This window comes from Cucurbita moschata, unplaced genomic scaffold (genome assembly GCF_002738365.1).
Source record: "Cucurbita moschata cultivar Rifu unplaced genomic scaffold, Cmos_1.0 Cmo_Scf00016, whole genome shotgun sequence".
Classification (NCBI taxonomy): domain Eukaryota; kingdom Viridiplantae; phylum Streptophyta; class Magnoliopsida; order Cucurbitales; family Cucurbitaceae; genus Cucurbita; species Cucurbita moschata.
In genome coordinates this window covers 1,985,029-2,007,771 of record NW_019268532.1, presented here as the reverse complement: position 1 = coordinate 2,007,771, position 22,743 = coordinate 1,985,029, and the positions used below count along the sequence as shown (strand labels likewise).

The 22,743-nt window shown below is 35.4% G+C and overlaps 3 protein-coding genes across 3 annotated transcripts; all 3 read right to left on the bottom strand.

Annotated features, from left to right (window-relative positions):
- Window positions 1-268: 268 nt before the first annotated feature.
- Window positions 269-12,789, bottom strand: LOC111454100 (protein RRC1). The gene is made up of 18 exons (XM_023095406.1): window positions 12,579-12,789; window positions 11,925-12,013; window positions 11,708-11,843; window positions 11,497-11,542; window positions 7,038-7,098; window positions 6,802-6,951; window positions 6,305-6,424; window positions 6,055-6,220; window positions 4,862-4,974; window positions 4,708-4,779; window positions 3,620-3,841; window positions 3,469-3,527; window positions 3,262-3,346; window positions 2,984-3,121; window positions 2,545-2,769; window positions 1,662-2,458; window positions 1,250-1,416; window positions 269-923 (listed from the first exon to the last, which is right to left on the bottom strand). The coding sequence occupies exons 2-18, from the start codon at window positions 11,997-11,999 to the stop codon at window positions 679-681; spliced, it is 2,877 nt and encodes a 958-aa protein (XP_022951174.1). The 5' UTR covers window positions 12,000-12,013; window positions 12,579-12,789; the 3' UTR covers window positions 269-678.
- A 1,459-nt stretch (window positions 12,790-14,248) lies between these two features.
- LOC111454106 (enhancer of rudimentary homolog) lies at window positions 14,249-17,187 on the bottom strand. Its single transcript, XM_023095417.1, has 4 exons — window positions 17,041-17,187; window positions 16,186-16,279; window positions 15,162-15,282; window positions 14,249-14,594 (listed from the first exon to the last, which is right to left on the bottom strand). Exons 1-4 carry the CDS (start codon window positions 17,041-17,043, stop codon window positions 14,504-14,506), a joined length of 309 nt encoding a protein of 102 aa, XP_022951185.1. The 5' UTR covers window positions 17,044-17,187; the 3' UTR covers window positions 14,249-14,503.
- Window positions 17,188-17,996: 809 nt separating this feature from the next.
- On the bottom strand, window positions 17,997-19,224 carry LOC111454105 (early nodulin-like protein 3). The gene is made up of 2 exons (XM_023095416.1): window positions 18,983-19,224; window positions 17,997-18,419 (listed from the first exon to the last, which is right to left on the bottom strand). The coding sequence occupies exons 1-2, from the start codon at window positions 19,155-19,157 to the stop codon at window positions 18,070-18,072; spliced, it is 525 nt and encodes a 174-aa protein (XP_022951184.1). The 5' UTR covers window positions 19,158-19,224; the 3' UTR covers window positions 17,997-18,069.
- Between the last annotated feature and the right edge of the window lie 3,519 nt (window positions 19,225-22,743).

Here is a 22,743-nt window from a genome sequence, read left to right as displayed (position 1 = left end):
AAATTTGAACAACTGCTTCAAATACAGTATTAGGAAGTACCGTTTGTGGAACTTCTATATCCACGGCCGGTTGCTTCTCGTAGATTGTCATAACCCTGTTGTGTAAAAATGGGATATGCATTTGAAACAGGCGCCCAAGTTATAAATATCATGAGTGATACGAAAATAGATCAAGTAATCTCTTTGTCGAAGAAAAGGTATTTCTAGTTTGCATGGTACAATCATTAAAGCCAAAAATTTCTACAATAAAGTTTTTGAGACGTTAATCTAAGCATAACTCAATGGGTAAGATACCAATTCGATCTCTAATACCAAACGGCTCTTCAAGAGGAGACAATAGGGAATCGTGAAGAAAATGTTCCAATACAAAAACCTAATATTTGGGACAAATATGATCATATGGGAGTTTTCACTTTGATGGGCAACAACATTACTGCCTATAATTTAACATCTTACCATACACAGGATGAGTAAAATTCCCCTTTTTTCTCCATAACATTCACCTTGTTTTTCTTTAAACACGAACGGGTAACACAAACTACAATACGCTGTTTTTCTCCACGACATCCGAGTAAAACTTTCACGTTTCTTGATTGCGAGAGACTGCCTCAAGTTTGGGAACATGTTGTACACGACTTAGACATGAACTTCCTTGGCAGAATCTGATCGGAACGATTCTTATTTTGCTCGTCTTCTCCTATCCCTGTCTCTATCTTTACCCCTATCTCGGTCATGATCGTCCCTTTCCCTGCTTCCACTCTTCTCACCATCTCTGTCTCTTGATCTTTCTTGCTCCCGGTCCACGTCGTTTTCCCTGTCCCTGTCTCGGTTGAACGACTTTTGTATTGGGCTATCGCTATGGCTTCGGCTACGCTGCAACTTTCTTGATGAATCATGGCTATCATCTGGTCTATCCCTCCTCTCTGCATAGGTACACAGAGTAAGGGGTTTATGACAATAGGATTATCGCAATATCTCAGTCACACAAGAAAAGTGGATCCCATTGTTACAATTACAGGGTCAATTTGGAATCAGTAAAAGGATTAACAAGATTCATATTGAACTTTCTTTGAGACACATGACATTGTGACAAAATAAGGGTCATATCCGAACATAAGTGACCGAAAAAATACAATAGCAAAAGCTTAAAAGCTAGATGAAAATGAAAACACAAAAACTGCATAATAAACTAAATACTCGAAGTTTATTTGACAAGATCAGATCAAACAGTTGATGCAATAGAACTTACTCTTCCTTAATGCAGTCTCATTGGAATCTGACAATCCATGTTCAGATTCTAGTTGTTTTCGATAAATCGAAACCCGCCTCTCTATTTCCTCTACACTTTTGATGCCCCGTTCTTCCAAGGACTCACGATATTCGATCAAAGCCACCTCTACACGTCTTAACTTTTGTCTGTCACAATAAATTCATTCGAACATCAAGCAAAATACAGTAAGATTCTCATAATTCATTTTAGATGCGCATAAAATTAAAAGGCTTTTCTATGATGTCACACTTATCTACTTCAAATAAAATTCTCTAAGGAATTCATGGATCAATGCCTAGCAAGGCCAATAAGCCACCAGTTCTAAATCTTGAAAAATAATAAATTAAACAGTTAAGAAAGAAACTGTCAGCTTTAGAAATGGACTATGTACCTCTGCTCTTCATTCAACCCACTATCAGGTTGCATAAGAACACTTGCCTCCGTAGTAATGTCCATCTCATCAGCTTTACTAGAACCATCGCCCGCATTTTCACTTCCAGAAGATGAGTAACTTAATCCAAGACCTCTAGTACCTCCTTTTTGCTCATTGTCACTTTCATCATCCTCCCTCGCCCATTTAGAGATGGGCAAAACGGGCTCATTTTTCCCCGACTTCGTGAAGCCTTTTAGTTCAGGCTGTGGAATGGAAAGAGTTTGAGCCAAAGGCACAGAACCCATCCTTTGGAAATCTGTATCATCATCCCCAAAACGATTCCATCCAGAAATTTCTGCTCGATCACGATCAACTTTAGTTTCTCTCGAGCTACTTGAATATCTACCAGAATGAGAATTACTATACTTCAAGTGTTCATCAAGTTCAAATCCACTCTGTTTTTCTTCCTCTTCGAGGCTCAGCAAACGTGCAACCATCATTTCTCTACCACCAACAAGAGACAATCCATTATGCCTGCACCTTCTTTCCAATTCTCCAAAGGGAAGATTCATTAACTCCTTCATAGCTCCTCCTTTTCCCATTGCCAATTCAGCATCTTGATTGATTTTACCCCCATCTCCTAAATTATCACTATTGGCCTTCCGTTCAATCTCTGGGGCATCGCCACACAATGAATGAAAAGGGATCACACCCGAGTTTCCCAAGCGAAGGAATGTGGCTCGCAATCCATTCACATAAGCATCTGAGAACAGAAACCAATCGGACCATACTTGCAACAATTTCAGTACTCGTTCCTGCATAATTAGAGATAGGTATAACTCAATTAGCACATACAGGACAAATCACGAGTTGGGCTTGGTGAGATGATAAATAATTCTACCTTGAGGGCCTCTGCCGTAATTCTCCCTGTTATACTGCGATACAGATCATTGAAGCTCTCCATGATGTCAGGTAATGATGCTTCAAACTTTGTGCGGTATGCAGATGCATTCTTGACAGGAGCACTACTGTTATGAAGGATATCAGACACAAGCATCAACCGTGCAACTTTGGTAGGAATAGGAGTTTCCCTAAGTGTTAGAGATTCTGTTAAAACTTCAACTATCTGCAATTTAAAAAATTAAATAGATCAACGAAGAGAACAAATAAGTGATGGTCTGAGAAGCAAAAGAAAAGGCATACACAAAAAACAAGCTGGTAGGCTTTAACGCCTTTAATGTAGTGTTAGTATTATTAGTTTTGAAAAGGATAAAGAAGACCATCCATATAGGTAGATCTATTCACATGCAGTTCAATAATAGCCTTTATATCATAGCTACCTCTCCAGCTGCATCAGCATTATCCAATGCAAACCCCATTGCGTCCTTTATCTGACTCCTTTCTAGTGTCAATGCCCGAAGCATGTCCTCAAACTCATCTCTTTGTGAATCAGTTAATGTTCTTTCAAGCTCCACACGCTATAGATCCCCCCCCCCCCCCCCCCCCCCCCCCNCCCCCCCCCCACCACAAAAAGGGGAAAAACAGAGAAAATTTAGTTCAGTAAAATGCACAATGCAGAAATATAGAAATAGGATCCAATTCTTAAAGTGATAATTACTCTGCTTCTTCCGGCAGCATATGTGGGACCAGACTCCTTCTCTAGCTCTGGGCTTTTAGCAGTTGGAAGAGGCGGTGGAACCCATCTGCAGATTCAACATAATTAACATTTGTGGCATTGATTGAGGGTCGGCACACATTGCTACTATATAATATAAAAAAAGTAGATTTGGAAACAGCCCCTGCAAATAGATTCAGACTAACATACCTCCCACTACCAGTTATCATGATAAAAGGTTCAGTTCTCCACCTTTGAAGTGTATCCCCCTATATTCAAGTATAAATAGAATACACACTATACATCAGAAATGTAGGCTTCCGAATGATAAATTGGACTAATAGTTGTATAAGAAGTTTACCTGAGCAAATGAGTAAAGTCGCCAAACATAGTAAGTATGTTCTCTTGAACCAAGCTCAAACAAGAAGTTGAAGAGAGGATTTCCCCGACCCCTCTCCATAATAGCTTGTTCAAAGGCACAACCTCCATCCAGAACGTAAAGAGCCATAGTGTCAATGACATGGCGGAGATGATCATCCTCAGGCGGTTCAACAGTAATATCAGGAATATTGGGTGTCAGAACCTATCAACATCAGTTACAACTTCGGTGAATAAAATAGAATAGTTGAACCTCATTTCAGGTTGAGAAAATTAAGGTATAAAACGCCTTTCTGACAGAGAACACTGTTTTTTACATCAAGAAATTTGGACCAAGATCCAAATGCAACGAGCAGAAAAGGGATTATATTCTATTGAGACAATACAACCCTAAAAAGTTAAGGTGCCATAAGCTAAAATATCTCCGGATAAATAAGTATATAACAATTGCTCTATACAGTAATTCCTTAGACAAGGAAGCAGTATGTCTATGCTTTCTGAGCTCAAATCTACTTAAAGATGCTTAAATATGTAAATGAGAAACTTCTAAAAAATCTATGGACACAAGCAGCATAAATTATACTTTAGCTAGGGCAAACAATTGTTTAGAAGTACAAGAATTACATTAACGTTGGACTCCTAATTGACAACCAATTCAATAATAAATGGTCACCCAACACACATCCAATATATAAATTATAAAAGAGGAAGAAATAACATGAAAGATGAAGAGATCCTAACAAAAAGAACTAAAGCAAAAGTTCAATGATTTGTGGTTAATGATAACGCTGTAAAATTGCTACTAAAAAGACCCATAGCTTGACGAGACCTCATAACAATTCAAATATCCACCAAAATACTTTTTCATTTATGTCAAATAAAGAGTCTTCAAAGTCTAATGCGATAATGAAGACAAATCCAATGCTGTCTAAATAGAGAGACAATAACTAAAAAAAAAGGGTGCGTTCCATCTAATATTTAAATATACAAACATAACATTCTGACAGAACCGATTTCAATCATTTTGGGTAGAAGAGAATGGAGGTTAAGTAGAAATTGAAGGTATCCAACCAGTTCAGAATTTTGACTTGGGACAGAAGTGACTGGCGGTCCTGATGAGCCAGATAAGATAACAGTGGCACCCTGTCGATCAAAGAAGGTGAAATCAAAAGATGTTGAATTACTGTTATCTACTTCAAATGTAGATCCAGTAGAAATAACGAACCTCTTTACTTCTAATGGCCATATGACCTGGAGGAGGTGCTGGTAATGCTTGAGATGGAAGAGCGACAGACTTTCCCCATCCAATTTTCAGTTCATACCCATAAACAACGACTCCTGCACATAAATATTTTAATCAATTTATACCGTTCTCCAGATAAAAGTCAATTTTCTAAACGGAAAAAGAAAACAAATTGAAATTACGAAGCCTTAGAATGGATACAAATATGAGACAGATACATTCAACACGAATATGGTGACAGTCATTTTAAAATATCAAGAACAAGAACACAACAGTGATACATTTAGTAAAATATATTTTCTAAAAAGTATATATCATTTTTATACAAGAAGGAAATTCAAACTCAATATGCTTATGCATTTACATGCTTGTATTATTAGGTTGATGTATTTCACTTCAAAATTTATTATTTTTTTCCTTATATATTATACTAAAAAAATGTTCAATATTTGGTTAACAAATGTTGGACTTCATTAACTTTGTAAAACTAGTATTTAACATGTATATATCATGCTAACTGGTGTCCAATATGTCTCCAATAAGTGTCAGGAGTGCCAAAGTTTCCGACAGACATGAACACGCTAGCCAAACTAAAGTTTCTATCTTATCTTTTTGACGATGAACCAAACAATGTAGTAATAAGAGAACTTAGCAGTACAGATGAAATTTTGGACTACGTCATTTACTGATTTAATAATTCATATTATCTTACATATAAAATCATATTGCAAGTATGACACAAGTCAATTGATTATTAAATTGCTGGGTAAGTCATTGGGCATACAAGGTCTTTCTGTTGCTGCAAGATTCAGAGCACACCCCCCCCCCCCAACCGCAGTGCTGCACTGTTGGTCAAAGGTGTTCAAGTCCAGGTCTTTCAAACTTCCAGGGGAATGATTAAAAAGATAATCTTTTATGTAGTTCAAAGATAGAATTGAGACATGAAAAACGTCTCGATGGAGGAGGTGGAGCCCAAGCCAAAAATATGGGTATAGAAACATAAAACAATGAAACTGCCTAATGAAAACAGTAGACAGTGTGCAAACAAATTGCATTAGATAGCTATTGATTAAAAAAAAAAAAAAAAAGGAATTACCATAGTACATAAATATCCTCAACAGTAAACAAGAATTGCAAGGCAACAACTCGAAAATAACTAAAAGAACAGAACAAACCCTGCATTTCATCCTTTGCAGCCTGTCCATCAGCCCTATTCATGAAAGCTACAAATCCACAATTTCTTTGCCGTCTTCGCTCCTCCTCTGTCCTTGGCCACATTATCTTTACACTGGCAATTGGTCCAAATCTTCCAAAAGTTCGAAGGAGAAAGTTTTCATCAACCTAAAGGGGTTAAGATGAAGAAATGAGATGGCATATATTTCTAGGCAAAGAAACAAGATACATAAGAGTAGAGAAAAAATGTACCTGTGGAGATAAATTTCCTACATAAAGGTTAGTCGTTTGAGGATCTCCATCATCAAATGATCCAGGGAACTTCCCACTAGGATCGAAGTCATCAGGTAGTTCATCAAATCGACTAGATGGCTAGGCATTGAAGAACAAGAACTCAATACATTACAGGGTAAAAAAGTGACAGAAAAATAAGTTAAAACTTTCTTAAGATGGTTTGATGACAAAATAATAATATAGTCTTCTACTCGGACAAAAAAAATATACGTGCATGCATACATACATGTGCATGCATTGTGTAATGGAATATACAAAATAGAGAAATTATATTGCACCATTTGTCAAATTAACTTAGTTAAAGCAGAAGCAGACACCTCCTCAAGAACCTTATCGTCTGAGTTAGAACAAAAGGCTAGAGCGATGCCAAAAATAAATTGAAACTAGCAGATAATTTGCCCCTGCTATATTAGAGAGATTAAAAAGATATTATACTCGGTGCTGAAAACACATACGGTTGAATTTTCTCCATGACGTCCTTCTCGCCAATGTTCGCGATCTTGATTTCTTCTTTCCCTCATCTCTTGCTCGTGCCTCAGCTCCTCCATAAAATGATCGATGTTCCTAGACTTTCCTTTTTCTTTCTCCCTTGGCTTGTCCAGCTCCTAAAAGTTGTAAAATAGTTCAGAACTAAATACCGTTCCTACTGACTCCATCCAAGATAATGCAGAAACATGACAAGTAGACTTACCTTCTTGTCGGATTCTTTTCCCTTGGATGCCAATGGAGGTGGAATGAACGATGGGACATATCTGCAAACAATTATTAAAGATGAACCTCCAACTCAGCATAGATTGCTTCAAGGAAGGGAGGTAGTCTTTTTTTTTTTTTTTTGAAGAAACAATAGGGAAGGAAGAGTAAAGGCAGTAAACAATTTTGGCCATTCTGTTCAAAAAGTTCATCTACGATAAACTTTCCTAGGAACATAATATCAAATTGAAGGTTTCCAAGTTCGAACTTTAATCTATAAAAACTTAATCCTAATTAAACGAAGTATCTTAATCCTAATTAACCAAGGAATTGACCAAGAATTCTAATTAATCACTAATCTTACTACATCAAGTTTCGTCTTACCTATTGTTCCTCATTCATGCACCCCCCCACCCACCCACACACACACCATAAGTGCACTTTATCACCTCATGGGGGGTCAATTTCCAAAAGGGAAATGGCAAAGTCAAGTCAGTAGGGCACTGCTGCGAGCCAATAGATTATCGAGACCAATACGTGCCACTTTTAGCAAAAAACCATTTTTTTGTTCATCCAACCTCCTTCAGCTTCTATCCATAGCCATATCTCAAAATGAAACAACGATTTTTTTTCATCAAAACAGCCCCCAAAATACAACAATAGCCAATTGCCCATCGAAGCTTCACTTCAACTATTTCCATACTCAACTTCACTTCAAAGCTTTGAAAAGGTCAATGCAACCTTTTTCTCCTTGGAATAAAACTATATCATTAGGAAACTGCAGGAGGTTGATATTAAAGTTTGAACTTCCCATACCAAAAGCCGTAAGGGAAAAAAAAAATTGAATACAAGCTTTAGCCTAGCAAATCCACTCGGTATGTGTCTGTCACAAAAACAAAAAGAATGGGGGTGACAGGAATTACTTGTATAAGCCCTATCAGAAGCTTTACACAACCTCACGGCCCATCATTACGAAAATCAAAACCTTGAGTTTGAATATTTTCTTTATCTCTATTTTAAGGATGTTCCGAAATATTTTGAAGAAATCACGTGAACCCTTTGGGCTCAGATATTTTGAGCCTCTCAAGTCCTTAATTGTCTCAAGGACTTCCAACTCGATAAAGGGTCTCAACAACCATCATTTGTTCTTCAAAGTAATAACTTCCTAAACAATCCTTTCAAAGATGAACCTGAAGTACTTGTTTTGTTCATTTCACCTTATTAAATCAAGATTTCCCCATTTTAAAAGAAATTCCACCACTAGGGTTTACCAAGAGGCTTCTCCATCTTGAATTATTCCATTTGACTTGTCTGAGTTTGTTTGCTGGAAATGAGATCATCTTTTGAGACAAGTTAAATAGCCTGGACCTTGTTTGGAGATAGTGCAGTTGTTTTCATATTTTTAAGGGGGTAAAGCACTATATTAGTTTCTTCATTTGTCAATCTATACTGCAAATGAATCCCCTTTCTTGGTGGAAAGAAGGAAAGACATTCCATTTCTCCCATTTTCTATCTTTCCCTTCAAAGTCGTGTTCCTTCTAGATCACACACCCAAAAATATGCACTTTTCCCCTTCCTTTAAGCGTTGAGCCACATAATAACCAGTGGTGAAAACCTTTTTTTTTTTTTACCCCTGAGGTCCCTAAAAGCCCAAAACTCCCCTCTCCCCTTTGCTGCCATGCCGCAACCGGGCCCCATTGACCCAGTATGCACTATCATAAAGAAATCTGACAAATTTGCACAACACACACTTCCGAAGTCTGTAAACCCACCCGACATAGGTTCCTTCTTTAAAAAACAAAGATACCATTGATGAGATGAAATTACCAAAAGAGTGGGGAAAGAAGCCCCAACTTATAGAAAGTCATGTAAACCAGGCCAACATGCTATTCACAAAAGAAAACCCTATCCTAAGGATTACAGAAAACTTTTCCAATTGGTCGAGAGCGTAGATAAAGTATAATTATGAAAGGGGGCATTCAATTTACACTGAGAGAGCTAAAAAGGTAATAACGCTACCAAATGTGTCACTGATCATGTGATGGCCTGCTAGGCGCATATCCTAAAAATTCCACCACCCTTTGGCTCTTTCTCCTTCCACATAAATGTCTAAAACAAATAAGTTGGTAAGGTTTATCTTTAGTCCAAAGGCGCATTGAATATGCTATATGCAAGAGCATTGCAATAATCATAGCTGTACTAGGGGATGAATATGCCAAGACCACTAGATGTGGCTCTATGCCAATGGGTTCACCTTTCCAACAACCATTGTCCTGAGTTATCTCAAAAAATGATTGGTGAATTTAGCTAGGCGGTGAACTCAACCTAACCCATGACAGCTTTGCTACATTTGATCTTGACCACCTATCTCATTGGGCACTGTGCATAAAACTGCTTGCTTGACAACTTGGCTACGTGAGCTCGCTCGGAAGGTGGTCTACAATCTTTAAGTTAAATGATAACAAAAAGTTTCTATGGAGGAATTTATGCTCTACAATATGGGAAGCTAAATCCAAAAGATTAAAAGCGTTTGTGTGAATTTTGTAGCTTAAAAGTCTCAATACGGCAGAAAGAATTCAACGAAGATGTCCATCAACAGTACTGTATCCTTCTCAATATTTTTTGGGACGAGGATGGCCAAGATATGAATCTTCATTTATTCTTTTCTGCCATGGGAGTGCTCCCGTAGAAAATTTTACCCTTCTTTTGGAACTCTGAGATTTTATCATGCCAAAGAAGGAGAAAAGGCCTGGCATGGTGAGGATCTCAATAAATCAGGGAGTTAATATGGACTATTATGACAAGCATCCGCTAGAGTTTTGTAATGTCAAAGCTGCCAAATAGAGAAGTAACAACACTGGTATCTTTACATCAGAAGAAATGTCCTTTATATATGAAATGATGGGTAACAAAGTTGGCATATTTCCCCAATTTTTGCGAATTAAAATCCATTTATCTAGAGAAGCCAGGGTTAGAGCGCAAGAAGAAAAAAGGCCACTTGCAGTTCTTTACAAGCCATGATTCGTTGTGAAGTTTGTATATTGGTTCTTAATAGACCAAGGCTTCCTTTATTGGGGCGGAAGGATTTTTCAAGGAGTCACGTGCAAAAGGAATTAGTGCACTTTGTCAATTTGATTTCTAGATGTTATTTTCTTCTGGCTCAAAGCTTGGTGCAGCTTGATGGGGTGTAGTTTTGAATGTTTTGGCTTGTTGGACATTTTGCATGATCTTGACTGGGTCTTGGTACTCCTCAGTCTTTTCTTTTAAGACTTTCTGGTGTTTTCTCAATGAGATCGCTATCTTGGTATCTGACAGCTTCTTCCCCATTACAGAATACAGGCATATGTTGGAATGCTTTTATTTTTCTCCTTTGTCCTTCTTTGTTCTTGTTTCACTTCCTTATGGAGTTTGTATCCTTTGAGCATTAGTCTCTTTTCATTTAATGAAATTTCCAAAAGTCTAATGGAGATTACAAAAGTCCTTCCTATCGCGATGAATTTTCAGGTGTTGATTTCAATTTCTAGTCTATGTTAGATGAAAAGATTTGGTCTTCATTTTAATATCAAATGATCCTCAAATCCTTGATTACATAAAATGAATTTAAATCCCTCTATTCTTAGAACAATTTAAAAATCTTCCTTACGAATAAGCATGTGGTGCAGTGCCAAATACTTGCATTGAAATTTGAATTATCCTTGAGAAAAAGTAGTACAAAACCTCTTTATAAGACAGTAATTTCCAACTCTCCGAATAAAATAATAATATATATACTTACAGAAAAACTGTCTAAATTTTACAATTATAGATCCCTTTTCAGAACTCATGCTAATAGTAGCAGCCAAAACTACACTGATTCTATTTAGCCTTATATCGCAAGGATTGGCTATGTGCTAGGGTAAAATCTGCAGAAAAGTACACATGCATTGAACTTAAACTACAAAAGAGAGTACAATGATCTTCTTTTCCTTTTTATTTGTGTGTACATGAGCGTGTGTTCGTCAGGAAGAAAAATACATAGATTGCAATGCTAGACCGACTGTTGCACTCAGAAATATGAAAATACGTAATAGGAAAATAGGTAGCAATTTTTAAATCAAAAAGTACTATCTATTACAGGAGCTAGCTGAACTTAAGAATCTGAATTCACCACTGACTAGCAAGTATTTGTGTAATTCACTGCAACACACGATCATAGTACGAAAAGGGGAAAAAAGAACTTTCAGGGCAATGACATGTCATGATGGTTCTCTAATTCTTTCCCATAGTTGAAATAGTAAGGATATTGATAATGTGCCTAGTTGCATAACTAAAAAACATCAGGGAAGTGTCCTCTAGTTGTATCTATTATCGTCTATTCTGTGTAACCTCATTATCATTGTCGCATTAAAGATTATAAATTTCCAACAGATTTTGCCTCATCAAAATAGCAAGAATATTGTTAATCAAAAGCATTTCTTTACCTACTTCCCTTCTTTGGAACAGATACCCCATCTTTGGACTTTTCACCTGCCATCCGCGAATGAATAAAAAGGCCCAGACTTTTATTAATGTGTCCCCAAAATAATAGAAAACTATCTATTTATCCACATTGCTGATATAAACAGAATTATGAATTTAAAAGCTTTATCAGTAATTAACAGGTGCATTGAAAAGACTTGTGGTGGCACTAACCCTCGGATTCGCTCTTCAATTTCTCATTGGGGTTAATAGTTCCTCCACGAACAAAAGTCTTAGACCCGGGCGCATTATCTCCTTGAAATGACTCCACGAATTCCGCATACAATCGAGCAGTTTCGTCCTCCTCTCTCTACAAAACGAGATAAAATTACTATGATTAGTCAATAAAACTCAAATAGTGGAATCCACTAAGAAAGTTTAGACCAAATACCTTCTTCTTTGCCTCTTCCTCCTCTCTGTGTTTCTGGAAAGGAGTCTTTTTCCGAGTGATGGAAAATGAACTCATGTTTGCATCAATTTCTAGACAGCATTCATAAATGTCATGGCAATCGAAAAACCGTAGTCAAAACTCGAACCTTAATTCATAAATCACTGAACATAACTATCCAGATAACTAAGGAAGTGGAATTGCAAACTAACAAAGCTCAGAATAGCCCAACATGCTTCGATTAACGCTCTTACAACTTTTAGCCTCAAAACAAAGTAGCCACGAAATTTCACAACGGAGCACAAACTAAGACGACCAAAGCCAAACACATTTCATCCCTTTATAACTCAACTTTCCTAGAAAGACAAGGTCTTGGTTTTCAGTCAGTGAACCATAAACAAACAGCAGCAAAGCGCGTTCACCTCAAAAATCACACTAATCGAAAACAGAACCATCAAAATCCGCAACCTAAGATTGACAAATTGAAAATCAAACATAAACCAATACTCGAACCATAAGCCAGAGACGGAAACATCCAAGAAAGCTAAACACCGACACGAAAACCAGCTCGCTTGAAAAAGCACCAAAAAAGGGAGTGGATTACGCAACGAAGCACACAGTACAATTGGTCCAACAGACAGAATCAAGACAACTTACAACGGGAATGGAAACGAGGAAATCAGAGCTAGGGTTCCAGCAGTGTGAAAGGACGAGCTGAGGAGGTTAGAAGATGTTTCCGGTGGGCACGGTGGCGCGGTAACGAGAGGAGGGGCGGAGGGAAAAAGGAAAGAATCAGATTAAAGTTTCAGTGCAGGAGCAGAAGCAGAGCAACCCGGGAAAAATAACTAATGTTACCGCTGGTTAGAAGTTGTAGAGTGACGGTACGTCTCTCATTCGTCGGTCACCCAGTTTTTCACCATTTTATACGGACACAAATTACGTGACACTGTCATTGACCATCATTTTTTTTTTTTTTTAATTCAGCTTTGTTTGGCACCTCTATGTTTTTTTGTTGCCAGGATGCTCAATAAACATTAATTTAAAAAAAAATGAATAATAAATAAACTAATAAAAAAATAATAAATGTCGACAAAAAGGTCGGAGATTCAAATTTCTCGTAAAAAAGTTAATATTAGATTTACTTGCATGCTTACTTTACTTCTGTTATTAGATAAATACGTATATATTAATCTCGTTTTAATCCTCGATCATTTTATTTTTGTCTATATGCTCTCAACGTATTTATTTTAATTTTAAATTTTTTTTATTTAATGTTTTAGAAATTATATTTTGTTCATATATATGCATTAACCGGTACATTTTTATTTGATCAATTAAATATTTTTAATTAGTTGTGACTCTCATCCCATAAATTTTAATAATAACAGTTTGAAATTTCATATTGCAAGGCGTATCAAATCTTAAGATTTTTCAATTATTGAATTAGGGTTTAATCTAAGTTAATGACTAAAAAATATTTTACATTGATACAATTTCAATTTTTTTGTGATATGATTTCAACCTCAATGTGACATTCTACATCGGTTGGAGAGAGTAACAAAACATTATTTACAAGGGTGTGAAAACACATCTCCCTGGCAGACACGTCTTAAAAATCATGATTGAAAGCCCAAAAAAGACAATATCGGCTAACGGTGGACTTCAGTTGTTACAAATGGTATCAGAGCTAGACATTGACCCGTGTGCCAGCAAGGATGCTAAGCTCCAAAGGGAGAGGGGAGGCAAATTGTGAGATTCTAACCCAATTGAAGAGAGGAATGAGTGCCAGCGAAGACCCCTATTAGGCCCCGAAGGGGGTAGACTATAAGATCCCACATTGATTGGAGAGAAGAATGAATGTTAGAGAGAATCCGAGAATCTCACATCGATTAGAGAGAGAAATGAGTGCAGACCTGAAGAAGGTAGATTATGAGATCCTACATCGATTAGGAGGAGAACGAAACACCCTTAGCAAACCCGAGGAAAGCCTAAAGAACCTACAGAACCTACAAATTAAATTTGTAGGTATACTTTTCACTTCTAAAATTTTGTTTATTTCAGATGGAAGTAAAAGGAAAATATTTAAGATAAGCCAAAAAATTAAATTTTATAATCCTTTTGTTTTGTTTAGTTTTATTCTATGAACTGCTTCTAAAGAACAATTCAGAAAAGAAAGAAAATGGTAAAATTCTTCAAGTAAAAACCAAATCACGTTATATGATATCAAATGATTTTCCTACTAACTAGACTGTGAGGAGGATCAATCAAGGTTCTGCATCTTCCCAAAACCATAGAAGCCTGCAACGATGGTAAAAAAACTTGCACCCTGCAACAGCCAACAACCTCATGGATCATAACAGATACTTTCAGTGAAAGATGAGAAAAACAGGACACATATTTTCTAGATACAGATGCATGCATAGAAGGTATGGATTCCCGTGTAATAGCAAACCCGGGATCGTAACGAGGGCAGATAAGACGAGATAAATTTTTACTCTTCATACAAGTGCCTTTTTAACTCCATCATATGATGCAGAAGTTTAGAATGTCATTGAGAACAAATGCAGTAGTCTGTAACTGTCTCAATGTGCTAGTTTCTTCAGATGTTGAAAGATCTTCTGTTTAATCCACTGCCGATCATAAGGCAAATATCCCTGAATTGAATGCTCGAATCTGTGAAATCAAATCAGATATTGTAACTTCAAAACCAACATAGATAGATGGACATGCTTTAGAGAATATCGATTCATGAGTTAGCCTATAACGCTTATTGATCGATGCATGTGCAATAAAACATGACTCCTCCCATTTAAGGCCATCTACACTACCAAGTGCCTGACATTCAGTTCATCAGTGATTAAAACCTAAAATAACTCCTGGACGGACAAGTTCTTTTTGTTCTACCAAATATCTTTTGACATTCCTGTTTAATCTGTTTTTATGACAATGCAAGCATGGACCCTAGTGATGAATATATGACTATGTCCTATAGTTATTTTTTATGTAATTACTTTTCGATTAAGTTGAAAGAAGAACAAGTAAAAACCAACATCAAAATAAGAGGATTTCTATAGGGTAAAACTAAACAACTCATGATTCCTACAGAAAAAATTATATAAAAGAAAGAACATTTTGAAGATTGTGGGCAAAACTGTTGTTCTTCCAACAGCCCGAAAAGTTCGATTTTTATTCTGGAGTAGTGGGGAAGGGGAAAAGAGTGATAAAGTGAAGGCAGCATACACTAGTGCGCTCATATCAGTGAGGCCATCGATAAAATTGTAGAGATCTGCAATGTCATAAGTGATATTTCTGATGGCCGGATTTAAGTCCTTAAGTTTCCTTTCGTATAGGCCACATATACCTGTACCAGATCAAAAGGTATAACAGAAAATTCAATAATTTAAAATTTTTAAAAAGAAAGGGTTACATCGATTAGATTACAAGCAGGCAATCTAGCAGCCAAGATACTAACGATTGAGAAGATGATGAGTTTGAGTTATTAGAAATAACAGGTAAAGCGACACCCAGGCCTCTCATGATGCTCTAGGGGTATAACTTTGACTTCTATATAATTTTGCATGCCATCATTAAAGATAGGTTGTAACTGCGGAAGCCCACTACTAGCAGATATTGTCCTTTTTGGGCTTTCCCTTTCGGGCTTTCCCTTCCGGGCTTCCCCTCAAGGTATTTAAAACGGGTCTGCTGGGGATAAGTTTCCACACCCTTATAAAGTGTGTTTCATTCTCCTCCCCAACCGATGTGGGATCTCAAATGGGTGGATGAATTTAATATTAGCTTTGAAGTTCAAAGTTTGAACTCCAAAGTTAAGTGAATATAGATTGAAAGGTGTATAATCTAAACATGCATGAAAAGGTCCTAACCGTCACAAGACACGCAGATGAGATAAAAGCCTCATATGTAATAAGTTCAAATTATCCTTTGGATGTCATCACACGAAACTACTTCGACTCTTACTAATCAATAAACCTGCAAAGCTTTTTAAAATATAAATATCTTAATGAAACCAACCAACCAACCAACCAGTCGATGGAAGGTATGGCAAACCTTTAAAATCATATAATGATATTCTACTTTCTACATCAGCTTTTTAGAAGCCAAAACCTTCAATTGTTTATTCCCACACCCTGCATTTTCTTTACCTCGAAAGTATTAAGATCTTTTGATCAGTTCGACAGGTGATTAAACTTGCTACCGACAACAAAAGTAGGTGATAAATAAACTTCAATACAATGATAAATCATACCGTCCATAGATTGACTTATTGAATCATAATCCATAAAAGTCCTAGTTGATCTGTTGTGAGATGTTTGCATAAGAAGGATGGTATGCTTGTTGGCCTGAATGAGAAAGAGATAAAGAATATAGTTAGTTACAAATTAAACAAGAAATGCGGATGTAACTCATCAGAAAATCATTGACTCGTCTAAAATTAAAACACAAAGGGAAAGAAACTAAAACTTAGAACTACAAAACATTAAAGAAGTTTTTCAAGATCAACATAAGGTTCATGATCTCTCTACAAACAAAACCAGAGCTTCATGTTCATATTACGCAATGAAAAGTCCTTCTTGCTAAGACGGGAATCAAGAATCATCATCTCTGTGTTCATGTTTCGTTGTAATTTAAACTTAAGCAACAACAACCATCAATATTTCAAGACAACACACAATATAACACTCTTTACAAACATATGCCAAAGCGCCAAGTAATCATTCCACTTTTTCAGTTTAAAGGTATCAAGTTCAAAAACAATCATTATTTGCACAACACTACCAAAATATATGAAACTGTATCATTTTCAGTGTACATTATACAGATTACTCAAAAATCCCTAGTCCTTAAATTTTTGTCGGGAGAAGACATACACAGTTAAAGTGACTAATTGATAAGTTCATTGAATAGTTATAACACAGTAACACGATGAATACTTCAAAAATCTCATAAATCGTGACGACTTTCAGATCGATATAGAAACCCTAACACGATTGAAATAAGCCGATACTGCAAATTCGTCTCGGAAGCGTGAAATTAAAGAATGAAAAACGATGAAGCAAATAGCAAACGAGAAAGAAAGACATCAAAAGCTTGTAAAAATCACCATTGGAAGCGGAAGTGAACCTCGGCTCACAGGGTGTGTGGGAGAGAGAGAGAGAGAGAGAGAGAGAGAGAGAGAGAGAGAGAGCGCGAGAGCGAAGGCAATAAACAACGACCGACAATGAGTAGCGCGTAGAAATTAACCATCGCAAAGTCAATCGATGACCGTAACGAAGATTCCAAAGAATCCCTAATTTTTCACCATTAAAAAAATCATCTAATTTCATAATATAATAAATAAATAATATTTACATTTTGTCTTGTAATTATTTTAAACAATGGTATTAAATTAATTAATTTTTAATAATCATTTAAATAAATATATTACATGCCTTCAATTTTAAAATTTTTAGTTCATTTACTATCTTAATAATTATTTTAAAATAAATTATTTATAGTTGTGATAAATTATTAATAAAATATTAATAATTATTATTAACAATTAAATAAATTCATTTATTTATTTTATATAACAAGTATAAATGATTTACATTAAAAACAAAATTATATATATCTCAAAAATAACCTTTTAATTAGTTATATAAATTTCTACCTTCATTTTTTAATTTCGTCACCCGTCACAATCGTACTATTGTGTAACAATGGAACAACAATTGTCTCAATGTCAGAGAGCTTATGCCCTCATGTCTCAATGTCAGAGAGCTTATGCCCTCATGATCCTCATGATCGGTAGTTCAATCGTACTACTGATCGAACCTTTAGGACGAAGTGACACAACTCACGAAAACATGTCTTATCTGTCCACAAAACAAGATTGAAATGAACAAAATTGCAAGACTACTGGAACCTTTACCAATCCCCTTCTCGACCCGACCGTATAAACTGTAGGAGAGTATCTCTAAATTTTATCACACATACACTTATGAGTCGGGATGGAAATCCCACTACTTCACATGTTCGGAGATAGAATTTTACGTGATGTTCTTAATCGTTATTCGTTTAAAAAATCAATATATGATCGAATTTGAAACAACAAATTGAATGTGGAGTTACACCCAAAATGAATCAAACCCTAAGTCATATGAGCTCCCAAAATCCCCACCACGACAGCCAAAACCCCGACCTTCAAACTTGCAGCCCCACTCGAGGGAGCAACCGCCGGAGCCTCAATCTCCGCCGGAGAAGGCGCCGGAGAGATGCCAATGAACCTGTGACGAGGAGTCATAACGACCACGACAAGCTTAAGACCCTGCTCGCAGTGAGCCTTTACTCCACTGATGAAATAGATCGGACCCGGGTTCTGAAGCTCCACCTTGGCGCTCCCGTCCTCCAGTTTCTCTTGTGGGTTCGTAATGTTGCAGGCTTCGTAATCTTCCTTCCTCACTTTCAACACTGAATCTTTCCCCTCCTCATAATTCCACACTAAAATACCAAAATAAAAAAATAAAAATAAAAAATTAATATCTCCCGATTACAAAATTTGATTTAAGATATAAAGTTAGTCGTAGAATATAACTTATATAGCTATAATTAACTATAATTTGTTCGGTACGAATTGGTTTTCTCAACATAATATCGGAGTAGGATAAGAAAAAGAACTGAAGAAGAGTGGAAGAAAAGTGAATGTAATGGCTCGGCCACCAGTATAGCAGATATCTTTCGGGCTTCACTCTGTTGGATGATGAAAGTCCTACATCGGCCAATTTAGAGAATGATCGTAGGTTTATAAACAAGTAATACTCTCTCTATCGGTATGAGGCATTTTGGGGAAGTTTAAACCAAAGTCATGAGAGCTTATGCTCAAAGTGGACAATATCATACCATTGTGGAGAGTCGTGTTCGTGTAACACACTACAGGCTTTAAAATAACACCCTTATAAACATGTTTCGTTCTCCTCCCCAACCAACGTGGGATTGTGGACGTTTTGAAAGTACGAATTGAAGCTAAAACTGGAGCAGAGATGATAGAAGTGTAGGGATGTTACCGAGAGTGTCGCCAACACGAAACCGGGAGCTTTCGGCCCATTGATTGAGAGATTGAGCTGGAGAAGAAGGGATTTTCCAGGCGTTGGTTTTGCCTCCGACCAAGATCTCTCTGGCTTCCGACAAGCTGAAGAACACGGAGACGAAAAGAAACAGAGCTTTCAAAAGAGCAGCCATGGACGAGGATGAGAGAGAATTTTAAGAGAGAGAGAGAGAGGAAAATGAATTGAAAGAATTGGATTTGTTTGTGAAGTTGGAGGAGAATGGCTTTCCAATTTATATGCCGAGGAAAGTGGAGGAAAACAGGAAAACTAGCCGTTGGAGATCTTGGTGGGGCCACCTGAGTTATGTTGGATTTTTGTCTTTTTATTTGCTTTTCAACGGCTGAGATGTCTGGAAAATGGTGATGGAAATTTAAACGATAACGGTTATAATTTGTTTGGAAAAAAAAAAATCATTTTTTCTTACTTTTCAAAAGTTATATCAATTATTATTAATTATTATAATCCTAACGTTCGAATTTTATAAATTTACCGTTTAAAAAATTACTTTTTATTTAGGAAATTAACTTTATTTTTAATTTAATTTTAATTCACGTGTTTCGTGCTCCCTCCAAGGTATCAAGTCTCGTGATTAAAGACGGAAATGATCAACTCGTTCTTTTTCTTATGGCTTTATGTTCGGGATGACAAAACCGAGCAAGGTTGGAGTTATGCTCTCCATCCTCACTCTCGGGGTTTTTCACCTTTGTCTCCTGTCATACCTAGTTCGTAGAAAATTTATCAAATTTTGCCACACAAATACCCGATTCTAAAACTAGCTAAAATCTTCATTAGACAAGTCGTGCAGATACCTGGTAACAGGTAAAATTCTTCATTAGACCGATAAGTCTAAGGGTGTACATTCAACCCGACAACAAGAAACCAATAAGGGTTGGGTTGGATCAACATTTTGTATTGGGTTTGGTTAATTTTTTTGGACTCAAATAGGATTTGGTTCAATTTCGAGTTCATAAAACAAAATTTTGAATTGACCCGAACCGAACAAAAACTTATAAACTAGATTAAGAGCTTAAATCTTCGTCCGAGCGAGTCACAAATATATAGCTCGTGTTAATAAAATCCTAAACTTTTAATCCGACTTTGCGCTTCACGAGCCTTTACAAGTATCGTGGGCTCCAATTTATGGGCCATCACAAGCTTTAGATTTTGGGCCAAGTTCTATTTTCAATATTTTTTATTGATATAACATTTTTTTTATCGAACTAAAAAATAATAATATTTATTATTATTTTAATAATATGTATACGTGACGTTAACATAAACATATAAAGCCACGTTATCTATAAAAACATCTTAAAGTTGAAGGACTGGAATGAGCGTTTTTTAAAGTTCGAGATCTTTTCTTTTCTTTTTTTAGTGAGAAAAGATTAGAATAAAAGGTGTGGTACAAGTGAGAAAAAAGTCATGCATGTATTGACGAGTCACCGTCGACACTCAGCACAACTGCGACAATACCTTATCAAAAGACGAGTAACCAAAAAAAAAAAAAAACAAAGTGTCCCTAAGCAACTTGCATGGATTCAACCCAAATATTGAAGTCTTAAATATGCTATATAGTCTCTAATGTTCGGGTATTTTTTTCTTTGAGATAGTGTTATCAATTCAAATTGTTATTATTTGCTAGTGACCAATTTTTATAAATACTCGTGCCCCGATCAATGGTGACCAAATTCCCACATATTATATATATATATATATATATATATATATTGGATTACATTTTAAAAATATTCTTAAACGTTAAAAAGTTTCAATAGTTCGATAAATTTTATATATATATATATATATATAATAAAATATAATATAATATAATATAATATAATATAATATAATATGGTTACGATTAGTTTTGGATGGAAATATTTAATATTTTGTTTCAAAAATATTTTAAACTTAAAATAAAAATTTTGATTATTCTTTCAATTTTTTAAAAATATCTTTATATTTTCAAAAATTTACATAATTTTTTAGTAACATTAAAAATAAATATAATATATGAGGGAAAAAAAATTGATATTTTTAAATAAGAGTTTAGGATGCTCAGATAAATTTTATGGGTATTTTTTAAATATAGTAAGTCCTGAAAAATGTAATAGCACATGACTTGAATATTTAAAAAATACTCCGTAACTGACCCACTGTTGGAGAATAAAAGTTTAGGATGTTCACGTAAATTTTAGGGGTATTTTTTAAATATGGTACAAAACCTGAAAAATGTAGTAACACATGGTTTGAGTATTTAAAAAATATTTAGTAAGTGGCCCCATTATTGGGGTTAAATGCAACGATCACATTCAATGAGATGATGGGACCTATCTTTCATTCCGTTTTTACTACGGTGCTGTCCTAACGGGTAATTTTGGATGTGTACCATATACTCTACACACAGCCCATACGTGCGAGTATGGGCTCACCAGCTAGTTCGCACACCGCTAGGCCACTTTCCTTATCCGGTGGGCATACTTTGGGAGCCCCTTAGACCGGACACCCGCTAGAACTAGTAACCGTCAGGGCAGCGTTATGCAAAACATAATGATCGTTGTCCTGCCATTAGATGTATGCGTCCGTACCCTCGTAATGAGATATGGGTATCCTCCAAATGCATGAGCACACATAGTGCCCAAAACTTTTCCATTTTTATTATCCTTTAATACAACCCGACTAGCATTATGTACATATGTCATATTATTTTTTATTTTGTATTTTTAAAACGGATGGAATAAAACCTTTTAAAATTTAAAGATATTTTTTAAACAAAATACTAAATAATATTATATTATTTTAATTTTTAAAATTTTAAAAATATTTTAATACATCAAAGATTTTTAAAGACCGATAGAATATAAAATTTAGTGATATTTTTATTAATTTAACTGGAAAACGTTTATGAAAGTAGGTTGATTGCTACATTAATTAAATTAATTTTTTATTTAATATAAAGTTAGACCCAAAATAGATTACCTTTTCATCCTCCAATTATATTACATTAAAATGTTTACATTTGTTACGCTTTTTAATAATATCCAAAACTTTATATTAACTTTTTAAAATTCATATTATATCATTATTATTTAACCACGATAAAAATATGTAAAATACTTTAAAAAAATAATAATAACAATTTTCACAAAATAATATTTATTTATAATATAGAAATTAGTGCAATCACATCCATTTTATTTATTTATTTATTATTTATTATAAATAGCATAAAGCCGGGAGAGAATATTCAAAATAAATAAATTAATTAAAATTGCTTTTAGTTTAGACATATAATAATAAATAAATAAATAAATAAATAAAAAGCAAATTAATCCCAACATTATCAATATGGTCCCCCTCACCTCCACAATTACAACATTTGGGCCCCACACTTTTCTTTTTTGCCATAATTTTCTAATTTAATTTTCCGTTATTCTTTCCATTATTGTCCCGTCATCTCTACAGATAGAACGTTTTCGCACGAGTAAAAAATAGTTGCGTAAAGATGATCATGATCTGCCTGTTTTTGAAGATTTTTTCTCAGATATTTACATGTTGGTATAGTTTGAATTAAAACGAGATCAATTATGAGCGGGAATAAAAGTAGCTATCAAGTAAAAGTTTTGGGTGGAGAGGTCATAATTTTGCATTATTAAATCCACTTTTTTCTTCCGATCTTTTACTGTTTTCGTTTTTTTAATATCGAGATCGTTCAAAAT